This window comes from Trematomus bernacchii, unplaced genomic scaffold (genome assembly GCF_902827165.1).
Source record: "Trematomus bernacchii unplaced genomic scaffold, fTreBer1.1, whole genome shotgun sequence".
NCBI classification, from domain to species: Eukaryota; Metazoa; Chordata; class Actinopteri; order Perciformes; family Nototheniidae; genus Trematomus; species Trematomus bernacchii.
Window position 1 is genome coordinate 1,579,867 of NW_022987573.1, and position 14,532 is coordinate 1,594,398.

The window sequence follows — 14,532 nt, forward strand, 5'->3', positions numbered from 1 at the left end:
TTCACAAAACTGTTGTCTTATTATTCTCAAATGAAAAAACATGCTCACAGACAAGTTGTACAATTTTGTACAATCAATATCAATTTCTGAACAAAGTCAATCTGTCTTTTGTTTAACAGATACATTTCTTTTAATTATATCTAAGAGGCCACACGGAGCAGTGACAGAGCCTCGTGCTGTAGATTTGTGGAGGTTCATCCCCTCTTTTCTTTCCTTCATGTGCACTGAAATGAAAGCGAGAAGTGTCATCTGAACACAAATCACCGCTTCACTTAGGAATCTCCCTGTAACTGCCTTTAACTCAGTGCAAATGAAGGGAAGAAGAAAGCTCTAACTGAAGTATAGCGGACCCTCGTCATCACTGGGCCTCCTCGTGCTCCTCGCTGATGCACTGCTCCCAGGGGTGTTTCCCCTGGTCTTCACGGTGGCCGTGCGGGGAGTGGAAGATCCTGCGGGGCAGCGGGATGGGCTGAGGCGGCAGGTCCTCCTCTGGGATGCAGCCCTCTCTCAGGTAGGGTTTCGGCGGCACGGCTGGAGGCTGAGGCCTGCGGTAAGGGATGTGGTGGGGGCCGTGAGTGGGAGCGTGGTGGTGGGGCGGGGGCCCGTGGGAGTGGCTGTCCAGTCCCGGGTGGGCGTGAGTGTGAGGGTGCTGGTGGTTGTGCGGGTGTGATGAAGGGCTGCGGTAGTGGAAAGGGCGGACAGGGTCCACGGACTCAATCTCTGGTCCGCCGTAGTGAATGTGCAGGTAGGGAGAGGCCAGGTACTCATCAGGGGGGGACCACAGGTGACTGGGAAGAGGCTCCAAGGCGTCGTTCCTGATAGGGCCGGGGTCCGGATATTGGCCTCCAAAGTTACTCTCACTCAGAGAGGAAACCCCGCTGCTGGCGCTGCCTGACAGAGTGGAGTTACTACCCCCCAGAGCTGACTGAGGACTGGTGGGGGAGCCGGGGATCGGGTGGAGAGGAGACTGGCGAGAGAAACAGTCAAATAATTGTGTGTCTTTTTTTTTCAACTTACAGTCAAGGGAAAAGTTTTGAAACAACAACCTGAATTTAATTTCTACTCAAGCTGCCTTCACATACTGTCTGAAATGTTAGGATAACAAGTTGCAAAAAGATCAAGAGTCATCAACTACTTGAGTCTGAAACTGTCCGTATTTCAGACATGTAGCAATGCCTTTGTAATTATAACTTGACAACCAGAGTTAAAAAAAATGTGTCAGTTAGGGTTGCAAAATTCCGGGAATTTTCAAAGATGGAAACTTTCCATGGGAATTAACAGAAATTAACGGGAATAAACTGGGAATTTTCAAAATTGAAGGTTGGCTCTTCATAGGGAACTTAAATATAGTTGGGGAAAGTATATTTTAGCATAATCTTGACTAAAACAAACAGATGCCATTCAAGTACACTTGAATATCCATGCCATAGCACACTGCTTACTGCATGGCTATTGAGACCACACATTTCCCAGCTTAACTTCCCATGGAAACTTTCCGGAAATGTACCGGAAATGTTCCGCCCCTTTGCAACCCTAGTGTCAGCACTCTATCATCAGGCATTTCTATAGTGTACAAATTGACTGAAAGTGAAGACAGTGTGTGGTTGTGTTGAGAACTTGGAAAATAGGACTTTCTGTGAAGTCAGGGTAACCATGACAAAACACTGAAAATGTCAATATGATAATTTAAAATTGACATTCAAAAGAAGAGGGAGGATGAGGAGAGTGAAATGCCAAAAAGTTGCTACAAAGCTGTTTTGCGTCTGATATGTTATGAATATTTCTCTGTGGGCTGTACCTTCCGAAGTGAACGGATGGGCAGGGCAGGGGGGGGGGTCGCTGTTCTGATGGTGAAACGCATCACAGTGCATCAGAAAGTGTCCTGCAAAGTGAAATTCATATGAGGAGATACATAATTTATACAATGCTTAAAAGGTCTTATGTAATGGTCCTAAATAGCCTTGAAACTCTCAAAAGCTCTTAACCCCACAAAAACCCATAAAAGCTAATTTAAAGGAGATGTACCTGAGGGGAAGGACCTGGGGGGCACGGGCGGCATGATGACCCCTCCAGTAGAAGTCGGCATGTAGGACACTGGCTCCCTGTTCTCCCCGTCCAGACTCCAGCTGCCGGGAGTGTTGGGAAAGACTGGAGAGGAAAACATGAACATGTCATCAAACACTGTGATTTATGTCTCATATAGACGATACAGTACATTTCAACCTGATTGTGTTGTCACCTTTCTCTGGCAGAGTCATGTGAGGGTCAGCACACGGCTTGCAGGGGCTAATTTGCTGAAGTAAAGCCCGCTGCATGTGGTTGTTCTGAAACATAGAATTCATCATTATAAGCAGGGATGAGAAGTCACTGAAAACGTGTTATGTAATTGGGATACAAAAAAGTGAAGTCTGTTACAGTTAAACAGGGAAAAAAGACTTAATCGCATTATCAATATCAGTTTAGTTCAAATGGGCATAATGAACAGAATATGATTTATAAATGGCTTTTTTTTTTAAAACCTATACTGGTCTGGCTAATATAATGTGCCAAAAGAGCCCCTGGAAGTTTTACACACAACATAATGTGGACATTTTAGAAATTGTTTCTCTTGTTCTGCATATTTGGCATTGAGATCATCCAAAAGTAACAGAAAGTGATTAAGTTACATTTCTTAAATATTGTGACACTTAAACCAGGTTACTAACTGCATTATTAAAGTAACTATCTGAACCCTGATTACAATTTGGTATAAGTAGAACAAGTTTTGATTTTAAAACTCATAAGAACATTTAACACATTGATTTGAATAATTACAAACACATTTAACGCCTGGTATGTTTTGGACATTGATACACTGCACTGTACATACCTGTCCATTCTCTGCCATGTTGTAGTACATGTTGCTGGTCCTCTCACGATGAGACGGCAACAGGATCATCACCTCCCGGTTGTGTTTGGCCTTATCGGGCAAGGATGGGGATCCTAGATGGAGAAAGGATGAGGACATTTTAGCACAGCAACCTCATTCTAAAAATACAGTTAATTTGTGTTGTGTAACCTTCTTCATATATTGTATTCCTTATTCTCAAGCATCTGCAAGAAAACCTCCATAGGGAAATTAAATATATACAGATTACACAGTAAGGATCATCTATAATGTGACTTTCTTACTTACCTCTGGCACTCGAGGGGGCAGAGTTAATAATCTGGGAAGAATTGGAGCGGATTGAGCTCAGGCTGGAGGAGGAGGGGCTTGGCTGCAAAAAAAGAATTGAAAAGAAGTTCAAAAAGTAAAACATTTTTCGTGGTAGAAACATGTTAACACAAACTCATACCATTTCAACTGCTTTTATGAGGGTGTGTATTACATCAAGCCTCACCTGCATGTGTAACGCATCCTCAGAGTGCTCTCCCATCATGCCATCGTTCATTAGCACAAGGTTTCCTCCTGCCTCACTCGATGTGTGAGAGGACAGAGAGGAGGACGAGTGACGGATCGATCCCTGGAGGCTCAGAGGGCTGCAGGACAGAGACAATGTTGTAACACTGTAATCTCCATGTTTTTATAAATGTGTCTGTGTGTCCATGTGTGTGTGTGACTGACCTGTGTCTGTGTATGAGGCGGACGCTCTCGGGGCTCATGTGGCTGTGGGAGGAGAGGATGCCTCTGGGAGAGTTAACCCCCGGGCAGCCTGCAGCTCCAAACCGATCCACGCCAGGCACACCCTGCTGGGACCCAACCATATACTACTCTGAATATTTACACTGCTAACACAAGCATTAAAACACTTGCATAACAACATACAGGCATATTCATAACACTCATCTCATACAAACGCAGATGCATCGAAACAGACCATACAAAATGGCTATTTACCTATTTGTTAGCAAGAATAACAATTAAAAACACAGCTCAAACCAAAACTAGTGTAAAAAACTGAGCCAGATGTGGGACTACTCACATGGTGTAAACCTGTCCTCATCATGTGGAACTGATCTACCAGCTTTTTGTGCAGAGGACGCATCTCTGGATGCACCAGCTTCTCGTGAACAGCCAGCCCCACTCCCAGAATGTGCACCTGTTGACAGGAAACCAGAGGAGAAACAGAGTTATGGGGGATGTTCATATCTTCATTATGCAGTGTTCATTTCATTGACACAAAATTGGATTACAGTATCATTTTGACTACTACTACTACTTTGACAACATGATGGCAAGACAGCAACGATGTCATAAAACACTTATGATATCAACATGCAAATAAAGACCAATAATGCTAAGACTAAAACGTAGTTTAAAAAATACAAACATCTTTAAAAGATTTTTTTTTTTTTTTGACAAAAAGGTGAAGAACTGTTCATTTCTTCCCGAATATAGTTTCCTGTGGTTTCGTAGACAATATCAGTACTAAACCAGCAACAGGGCTTTGATTTGGCCGAATAGACCAAATAAATGTTATATAATATATATAAATATAATCTGATGATTTAAAAAGACTAAAATGTCAGGAGTTTTTATTGACTAAGACTATGAAATAGTTTCAGTTTTCTTTGATTAGGATAAGACTAAAATGCGAGTTTTAGTCAAATTAAACTTGACATAAAAACAGGATTAGCTTGGATATAATATACAGTACATCTGATAAAAACTAGTAAGGACATTTGACACAGAACTAAGACTAAATAAAAACATATTTGTTGTTACCTGTTCCTGCATCAGATCCTTTAGATGAGTGATCCTCTCTGTATCTTCTGGGTGACTGCTGATGTAGTCCTTATCAAAGAAGGCCTGTTGAAGAGGAGAAGATGAGGATCGCTCACAACGCTGAAACAATTCACACATTTGAAACGTCAACCCGATTATTTCTGTCTTCTTGTGTACCTCCTGATATCTGGCGATGCCTCCGTTCACAGCAGCATCTATGACCCCATTTAGGCACATGCTGAGCGGGTTGATGTTGCCATGATGCTGTCTGTGTTGGTACTGGCTGATCAGAGTCCGAAGCTCCTGGGTTTTATTCTCCACCACATAAATGGCATTCTCCAGAGGGCTCACCTCCATCTGCAAATACATATACACAAGATATAAGGGGAGGAAGTATGTGTATATAACTTCTAATTTAACATACTCTCTGGGAAGCATAGAGAGCTTAAGAGAAACTGTGTGACATCCCTCAGCATGTGCACGATGAGGTGATGGAGAGTGAATGTTTAAGCTGCTCACCACTTCTCTCCTTTCCACCTCGGCCCAGCGGGAGATCCCGGGGAGAGGACGGGAGAGGATCAGGGTCGTTCTCTCAATCCAGAGACTCTGTGAGAGCAGAGAACAACGGTTATGCAGTCTACTATCCCACCACATCTGGAAACCATTTTAACACTTCAAATGGAAGTTCACGATATGAGTTAGCAGTCGGGAAAGCTTTAGAGGATCCTAAGTTAAAACTCCTGGTGTGGTTTGATTTCAAAATTAGGTTACTGTGTCAGTGGAAAGTAAGGTATTAGATCATGTCTGGTTTAATTTTCTAAAGCCCTATTGGCTGTACTTGGACTAGATACAAGGGGAGGGAGTAACGTAACAAAAAGGGCTGATGTTCAATAAATACGTTGATCAACAGAAAATACAGTAAGTCATCAATAATTGTGATCATTTAACTAGATTGTCTTTTTCCTGTATGCTAATGCAGCTTTCTGTCTTTGTCTTATTTCGTCATAATCGTGGAAATTTCCTTCTTGCCGCATTACATCATTCTGCAGTGTTTTAATGACTAATACACCTGCGGAGAAATAATCTGAGAAACTGGAGAGGTAAATATAAAGAGCAGTATATCTTTGTCCTAATGATGAAAACACTGCAAGCTTTCTGAAAACCATGGCATCTCTCTGACACTCTCTTCCTTTCTTGTCCCAGAATCACTATCTCTCCCTTTACCCCCATGTTCTCGTCTTTGTCCTCTCTTTGTCCTTTGTTTGTCCTTTGGGAGATTCACCAACATTGCTGTATCTAAGAGAGTTGATTCAGATTCTATGTGCATGTTTTGCTTCTTTCTGTATGAATTGTGTTATTGAGTTTGGCCTCTTGTTTGCTTGTTTGGTTTGTCTATCCTCCACCAGGTTTCCATGGTGGGTCTATTTGTTATATCTGTTGTTTGTTGGAAGTTATTGACGACCTCCCAAATCAATATTGCTCAAATATCTATTTTTTTGTCATCCAGATTGTCCTTACCATAATTTTACCCGGCTTTTTCTAGTGTGTGGATATTTGTCCTGGAAGATAATTTGCTCCATATTTTTCCAAAATAAAAGGTTTTTAGGGGCCGTTTTAATAGGAATCTAGGGGCTGAAGGATGGAGGGCATCATATGATGATACACATATTTTAAAGCGCCTTGAGGTAAATTAGTGATATTGATCTATATAACAAAAACTGACTTGACTTGTCCTATATCAGCCAAAAATACCTCAGCATGAATCTAACTAAGGCTTTGAGTTTTTGTCCCATTCCATGTTTTTAACCAGCATCTCATCTGAATTCAGCATTTCCTGGAGAAACACTGAACAGTGAGGCAGAAATGGACTGAGCGGGGCACTGCTGGTTCACCGTACCCTGAACTCGTTCTCGCGGTCCTTGGGCCCCTTGTGGAAAGGCCTGTCATAGTGGAAGCGGCTGACATTGTTTATGCGGTAGAAGCTCTTGATCCTCTCGGGCACACGCTCCAGCTGAGGCACATCAGAGATGTCTGACACTGGAGTCACTGCATAGATCTGCAAGTCTAGAAGTCAAGTGTCAAGGAAATGACAGAAAGACAGACAGACATGCATATTCACAGAGGAGGAAGAGCAGGAGGGATACTCAAAAGAAACGCTGACAAAGGTCGTTTGCTTTCACTGTCTGAAATCAATCTCAACATGCCGTGATACTATTTATTCTGTAACATCATGAAGATCATTCATACATCAGCAAATCATAGTGCAAGCTGTAATGGTAAAACAATTAGTAAATATAATTCAAATTAATTGCCAACAATGTTCATAATTGATTAATTGATTAAAAGTTATTTATCAAGCAAAATATATTAGCTTTTCACTGTTGTACATTTTCTGAAATGCGAGGATTTGCTTTTATAACATTAGGAAATTAAAATAATTGAATTAAAGGTTGTTGTTTAGATAAACATGCAGATAACTGATGGCTTTAGCGCAGTAAACTGTGTAGGATACACTGAGCGTCACTCTGCAGGATGGTGTCGTCTGGTTGGTTCGGATGCTGCATGGCAATGGCTTGTGGAAATTCCCCCAGCATCCTTTGCTGGAAGTCCTCGAGCCGTTCATAGTCATAACCACGACAGACAAACTCCTTGTTCTGCACAAAGAGAAATATCAACGATGACATGCTAATGAATAACTTTAGTACACAACGGTTATAGTTTATTACAAATAATAAGTCAACTTGTGCTCTGATTTTATTGCTGAAGAGCTAGAAGTACTAGATGCTTTAGTAAAAGTCCAAAATTCACTCTCTTTTAACCCCTCTTCCAAATCCTGAGGGAAATGTAGCTGCTAAATGTTTAATTATGTGCTTCAGCTAGTCACCAACTGTGTCTGCTGCTGTTAAGTCCTGAGAAGCTAGTGTACAGATGGCTTTCAAATGTGTTTTCTTGCTAAAAACAGCCTACTGCAGCAGAGAAAAACACTTTAAGAGAGAGTTCACATCAAAGTTTAGCTGGAAACTAAACAATGTCATCAAACTCGATTTAAAGCTCAGTAAAGTAAGGTGGAGCTGCAGGTTTTGGTGAAAGGTCTGTTTGTCCATTACTGCAACAGTTCTCATCCTCTCATTGTCTTTTTAAAGATTATTATACAAATATAGATTATAGCTGCTTTAATGAAATATATGACATTTGGGTTTGTTATTTTGCTTAAAACAAACTCTAAATGGTAAAATAAGTGAATGAAATAGATACTTAGAAATGTCATGGACCCATTTTCTTATATTTTAAGAAAATGTAATTATTTATCTAGAGCCTGATATTTACACAAAAAGTTATAATATACTTTAATGAGATTAATAACAGCAATAGCAGAGAACGGCTGGTAGAGGTATAACCCACTTATTTTCAACTCTATCCCAGCTTTCTCTCTATTGCTTCTGTAGCTGACTTGTTCTCCCGCTGAAGCATGAAGGAGAAACGTAGCCGTGCGCATCAGCAGAATCACAACTGTGTCAGCACAGGCCAAGATGAGATCTAGTAAGTCGTACCCTGAGGAAGAAAGGAAACTTCCTGCCATAGAAGCCCATTCTGAAGAACTCCGGCTCGATCCTCTGCTGCTCGATGATGTTGTCATAATACGCTGCCTCCATTTTCTGTCACAGAATGATCAACATGCAAAGGAGTCATGATGAATAATGATTTAATCACACACATTACTGTAGGCTCTGTGTTTGCTGATGAGTGTGGGTGTGCACAGGTAATTAGGACATTGTGTTTGACGCTGTACGCACATCACACTGCATAACAGGGTGACGGTGAGAAAGGGAGCTGGAAGTCTCACCCTCCAGCATCACAAAGGATGTGTGTTTTATAATAACAGGAAGCATGCGAGACTTTACTTACCCGTATCCAGCTGAGGCTCTGATAATCATATAAAGTCTCGTACTGGAAAGCCAGCTCCCGGCAGAGAGAGATCCCATATTCCCAGCACTGCAAAGTCAGAGATAAATTAGATGAATATGAAGAAAATCCTTTATGTGAGCCTTATCATTTGAAAGCAAGCAGAGAAAAAACGTAATGAGAGTCTACCGAAGCAATGTTGGATTTGGAATTCAAAATAGCTTCAAAATGTATTTGATAAATAAAAAAGGCCGATCTAAAGTCAGTCTTTCTTTATTTAAATGAAGTTGTATCTACATTAACATCCTATCATTCATTTATTTTTTACATAAAGTCAGGACCAGCCTCTACGAATAATTTAAAAAAACAGGAGCAACTTGTATGTGGATTTTTTTACTGGATTATACAAGGTTGTGTTGAGATGGTTACTGGAAAAGTGGAAATGTATGCTTTTATATTTTACAGTACATGACATAATAATAATAATAATAATAATAATAATAATAATAATAATAATAATAATAATAATAATAATAATAATAATAATAATAATAATAATAATAATAATAATAATAATAATGGGTTTAATGATCGGCTTCTTCTCTGGTTTCCTGATAAATCTTTCTATGTCTTTTGTATAAGGGGTTGCCTCCCTTTGTGTGTCAGGAGAGTGGGAGAGCCTGGAGGAGGGGATCTGTTTAGGTGTTGAGTTCAAATGTCAACAATCTTCTCCAGAATCACAGACTCAAACTTTAATTTGCCTACGTTGTCAAGCTTCAAGTTGTTCTTGAGAACATTAAGCTCTCTATTTGTCCTGGACAGATTTGAACATTTGTTACATCAGCAGATGAATCCCACAGGTACAGAACCGTGACTTGTTTTTTTCTATGAGGGCAGCAATAACAACTAGATAGGACAAAGAGTTATTGAAGGAGGCCACTTTTATTTCCTCCTCAGCTGCTCCCACAGTCCAGAGGGCATTGTCCTCTCCGAAGCACAGACACCAGTCAACTAATCTCATTTTGTGGATGAATACTAGCCAGGAAGGAGTGAGTCGAGGAAGCAAATCTCATTTGAGCCGATATCTGACCCTTATGTGGGCTAATCTTCATAGATATTTATATTATATCATATTCACTGTTTGCTTAAGCACAGAATACTTTTTTATGATATATGCCAAAGCAATGAAAATTAGATGATGTTGTTTCGATAATCCACAGTTTTGGTTCTGCTCTCTTCACGGTAGAAAGGATGTTGCTTAAGCTACATGTATAAAACATTTTCTGGAAAATACATTTACTCAAGTGTTGAAATTAAATGCAGTTTTGTTGTACTAACTCTTATCTCTTTTTTGGGACTTGTCCAGCACAATCCTAACAACACCGCTCCATCAATATAAAGCTAACTTTGCCTCGCCTCCATTTAAACAGTTTCCTCTGAGCTTCAGTCGCAGTGCATAGAGGCAGGAGTGAGAGATAACCCTATAAAAATTCACTTGCCTTGCCCTTGTTGAAGTAGTGGAGGATTTTACGACTCAGGTTCTCCTTGCGTTGCCACTCGCTCTGACAGGGGTAGTGAAGGAAGTCCCTCAGGGGCCGGTCCTCCCACTGCAGCAGCTCCCAGTACAGCAGCAGGGTGAACGCTGCCTCTGTTGTTGACAAGGCACAGGTCAGAGGTCATCAGAAAAAAAATGTAATAACGGCCATCTAGTAAAACTAACCATGTTGAATAGTTTACAGACTCGAGCTACAGTGATACACTGATATATTTTTCCAGTTCTCGTGAACATGTGGCAAAATGTCAAAAAACACAAAATGCTCAGAGCATAGTAAGGTTGTGTTGGTATATTTGCAAAAGGAGGAAGTGCAAAATGTTGCACCTGCACAGTCGTATCAGCTGCTCTCAGTGCGTTTACAATTTTCTCAGTTGCTTTGGTACATCCTATAATTAAAATTCAGAAAAATGCTCAAACCCAAAATTGGACAACAAATACAGTTTACGTTTGATTTCAAACTAGTTTCTTAGTCGAATTTATGTGTGAATTCACATTTTTGAAGAACATTTTTTTAGGGGATAATGATTTACAAAATAAACACATGTGCAATCACAGCCAACTCTGCAGAACATGAAATGTGTTTCAGTCATCTTGCCAGCTGCCGGTTGTTTGTTCTACTTAAGTGATGAATAAGGTTGTACTTGATTAGTCATATTTGGCTACTTTAACATGCACACAATACAGCCACCACTGCCAATAACGTGAGTCAAGCAAGAGCACTTAAGACATTTACAAGATTACATGGAGTCACAACTTCCCCTGATTTATTTTTGACATCGTGAGTGGCAGTACCAGACCTAATTCTGTCATGATTGTGATCTCAATGATTATGTTTGTTCATGTTTCTCTCCTACACCAATTCTGCATCTGAAATCAATGGGAGAGGGGAAACAGCACAAGAAGTAAAACCCTCTCCTTTACCTGTGAAGTCCTCTGCTTGGAGATGCAGGTCACACAGCTTGTGGATGTAACGGATGTACATGTCCTCCTTGTTGACCTCTGATTTGTAAAAATTCTGGGGATGAATTAAACATAATGGTTACAATCTAATTCCATGTGTGAATATATTCATAAACGCGTTCTTCAAACTCTGCCGGGAATGACTCACCATGAGGTTGACGGAACCGCCAATTTTCTTGTTCTCCATCTCATCTCCTTTCATGCAGTCCCTAAAAATATATTTCAAAATCTTACTGCTCTGTAATTCCATGACAAAAACCATCAGTTTGATTATGTGCAAAGTAATCTGTAATCTCTGCATACCTGTAATCCAGTAATCGCTCCACAAGTCTTGTGACTGATGTGACAAATGAGATCCCCGTCTCTCTCCAGGTCTCCTGCTCTATCTTCTCCAGCAGGCTGCACATAAAACACAGTGAGATGTTCTTACAAAAGGTGACAAGCACAGGGACTAAATAGATATGAATGACAACGTCTCTCCGTCTTAGCTGTGAGAGGACTACAGCTCACCTTGGATAAGGCCCAAACAGCATGGTCCTGCAGTGTGACAGGCAGACAACACAGAGAGTATGTTAGAGGAAATACCATGAGAGCAGCATCACTCTGAGTATCACTCCACAGGCTCACTAAACACAGGTTTGATGCTTACAAAAGGCTGAAGAGCTCTCGGTGGTTATCATCGCCTTTCCCATCCGACACCATGCTGTCCAGCTTATCCATCAGCTCTGCCTCCACCTACACACATACATACATTCAGTAAAAAGATGTTGGTATATATTATACGCCAAAAAGATGTCCATTTCTTTATCACAGCTGCTGCGTCACACAATCTGCCATCTTTACATAACACTATCACAATGACCTGTTTGAAGTTGCCGTTTTTCCTCTGCTCCCAATCCATCATGTCGTGGAAAATTGGGATCATAATATTTCGTACTTCGGTCTGAGGCACCAAGGTGACGCCGAGGAAGGGACCCATCATTCCTGGGATGAAGTGGGGCTTGTTGTCACCTGGATTACAAAGATTATTATAGATTGGAGTCATATTTGTTGGTCATTTCCTAAAACCTTTCTGTATTTTGTGTATTTGTGTTTAGAGTCAGGTTGTCTGACGTACCTAATTTCTGCCACATGCTGAAGAGCTCATAAGCCATCATGACTCTCATATCTCCATGCCTATAAAGAAAAGAGTAGTGCTTGAAGAATGAACAGTTAGATAAATAATAAACCTGTGTTTGATAGAATCCACACAATTAATATCCGGAAGTTTCTTACTGTTGAGGAAATTCTTAAGAGAAACTGATAAATGATTCATGGACAAAGTTTGTCTTTTGTTATATTTAAGTAAGTAATAAAGAAAATCAATATACAAGTGAAATTTGACACGGCACTTACTTGTCCAGGATTTTCTTTCTCTTTGCCGGGCCGAGTGCCTCCAGCTGCAGACTGGGCTGGTTGATGTACAGCACGGTGAGGCTGAAAAACGAGTTCCACACCTAACAAACCACAGACAAAAACACAAGTAAATAAATGCTATGTTGAAAATGTTAGGAATGTATTCAATACATCACACAGTCTATGTGCTGGGTTTCCTAAATGCTTGCCCCCCGCTGCTCGGACACACCTTGAAATCAAAGTCAGCCTCAGAGAAGTTCTTGTGGAGCGCGGGAGACAGGAACTGTGTTGTCACTACGATGATGCTGCAGAAAGCAAACAACACACTGTCAGCTAACAGAACGAGCTAGCTGCCAAAAATAGATGAATAAATTGCAACACAAGCGTCACCTTCAGATCAGGATTATCTTAAGAGACTCTGATCTAATGGTTGGCTGTATTCCCTTACCGTCTCTGGGACAATGACTGCATGACAGAAATGGAAAAGCAGACTCACTGACTAGTCAGAAGCCTCATGACGCTCCAGTCTCGGGGAAAGATATTCAGTTTCATCAGATTGCGGAACACGCAGAAGATCTTCAACAGGAACTCCTAGAAAGGATTGTATTAGTTAAGTGTTGCAGTCAAAGTATGCAATAAACAGGCTGAAGCAAAAATGATTTGATCATTTGCAGCCGGAGATATCCTACCTTTAACTCCTCTTTGCTATGGAAGTTGTTGAGTAGATGGTGAAAGTGGAGCTCTGACATCGTCTGCAGCAGAGAGAGAAGACAGGAAACATACTCCCCCTGCCAAAAAAAGTGACAGAAATGGGCATTGAAGGTTAATCCACTCAAAATATTAACTCAAATTCAACCTGTTTTAATTGCACGTCAAAGAGACACTTTGAGTGGAAGCTCACCGTTATCTCCGCCGTGCACTGGGGGCAGCGCTGGCCTCTGGACGTCTCCACAGAGTGAGACTTGCTCATGATGGACAGCAGGGTCTGCAGCAGCACATCCAGAAGGCTCTCCACCATCATCTCCACTTCCTCCTGAACAGAAGACTCCTGAGACACACAGACATGCAACACGTTCCTTATGGGAATGCTTTAGTATGTGTGCTATCATGCTGTAGGTGCATTTAAATAATCTAATCTGTTTCTTTTAAAGTAAATTAGCATTTTATATTGCATTTTCTAATTAAATGAAACCTTTTTTGGAATCACATTTAATGTTAAGTCCTATATGCTGAATATGCATGGTAAATTGTTCAGTACCATTGAGCTAGTCTTAATGATGGCAAAGATGCTAGCAAGGATCCCAGAACAGATGAGCAGCTCCCTCTGCTGGCGCAGATGCAGGTGGATGTGATGCAGAACCACCGGCAGCAGAATACTACGAGACTCTGTGGCAAGAGAGGAATAACAGAAAGGAGGGAGATTGAAGATAAAATGCATTTTGGTATCTTCAGAACAATTAAACACTTTGCATAATCAATAACAAGTGTCCTACCAGGGAAGAAGAAGAGGCGGCTCTCCACTGTACGAGCGATGGACTGCAGTTTGACTACATCCATGGACTGGCCGATGTCCACTGTGCTGGGCATGCTCCCTAGGGTGCCTCTGACATATTCGGCCACCTCCTGAACGGTGAACATCTGCAGCAGCTCATCAAAGATATCCGGGAAACTGTTCAACAGTGCTGCCTGGTGGGGGGAAACAACGGACACAGATAAAGGAGTTTGAAGGGTGCATACGGAATAATATTGTCACAAAAAACTGTACTTACATGTATAAAAGCACCACAAAACATACCAGTAAGAGCAAATATTCTCTGAGTCACACAAAACTAAGCAAACCTGCAATTCATCCTTTAGAACAGGGGTGTCCAACTCAAGACATCATTTTATGTGGCCCTTAAGAGCTTGCAAAGAATATTATATACAATACAATTGGTGTAATTGTTGAATATTTACTTTCAATTATTTGCCCTAGACTTCTGCTTTCAGACGTAGTTGTTTATGAAGTTATTAC

At 41.0% G+C, this 14,532-nt stretch overlaps 1 protein-coding gene across 1 annotated transcript in view; it reads right to left on the reverse strand.

Annotated features, from left to right (window-relative positions):
• Positions 1-358: 358 nt before the first annotated feature.
• LOC117479597 (dedicator of cytokinesis protein 3-like) overlaps positions 359-14,532 on the reverse strand; it is a 43,280-nt gene continuing 29,106 nt past the window's right edge. Inside the window, 32 exon segments of the mRNA XM_034126694.1 lie at positions 359-967; positions 1,799-1,834; positions 1,836-1,882; positions 2,026-2,148; positions 2,240-2,324; positions 2,870-2,982; positions 3,176-3,257; positions 3,381-3,519; positions 3,605-3,747; positions 3,963-4,079; positions 4,706-4,789; positions 4,883-5,062; positions 5,225-5,311; positions 6,603-6,769; positions 7,218-7,359; positions 8,257-8,361; positions 8,612-8,698; positions 10,108-10,256; positions 11,085-11,178; positions 11,272-11,332; positions 11,427-11,522; positions 11,634-11,660; positions 11,773-11,858; positions 11,986-12,134; positions 12,241-12,299; positions 12,519-12,619; positions 12,748-12,823; positions 13,015-13,109; positions 13,208-13,306; positions 13,420-13,566; positions 13,777-13,904; positions 14,012-14,204. Coding sequence (XP_033982585.1) covers positions 359-967; positions 1,799-1,834; positions 1,836-1,882; positions 2,026-2,148; positions 2,240-2,324; positions 2,870-2,982; positions 3,176-3,257; positions 3,381-3,519; positions 3,605-3,747; positions 3,963-4,079; positions 4,706-4,789; positions 4,883-5,062; positions 5,225-5,311; positions 6,603-6,769; positions 7,218-7,359; positions 8,257-8,361; positions 8,612-8,698; positions 10,108-10,256; positions 11,085-11,178; positions 11,272-11,332; positions 11,427-11,522; positions 11,634-11,660; positions 11,773-11,858; positions 11,986-12,134; positions 12,241-12,299; positions 12,519-12,619; positions 12,748-12,823; positions 13,015-13,109; positions 13,208-13,306; positions 13,420-13,566; positions 13,777-13,904; positions 14,012-14,204 — 3,906 coding nt within the window.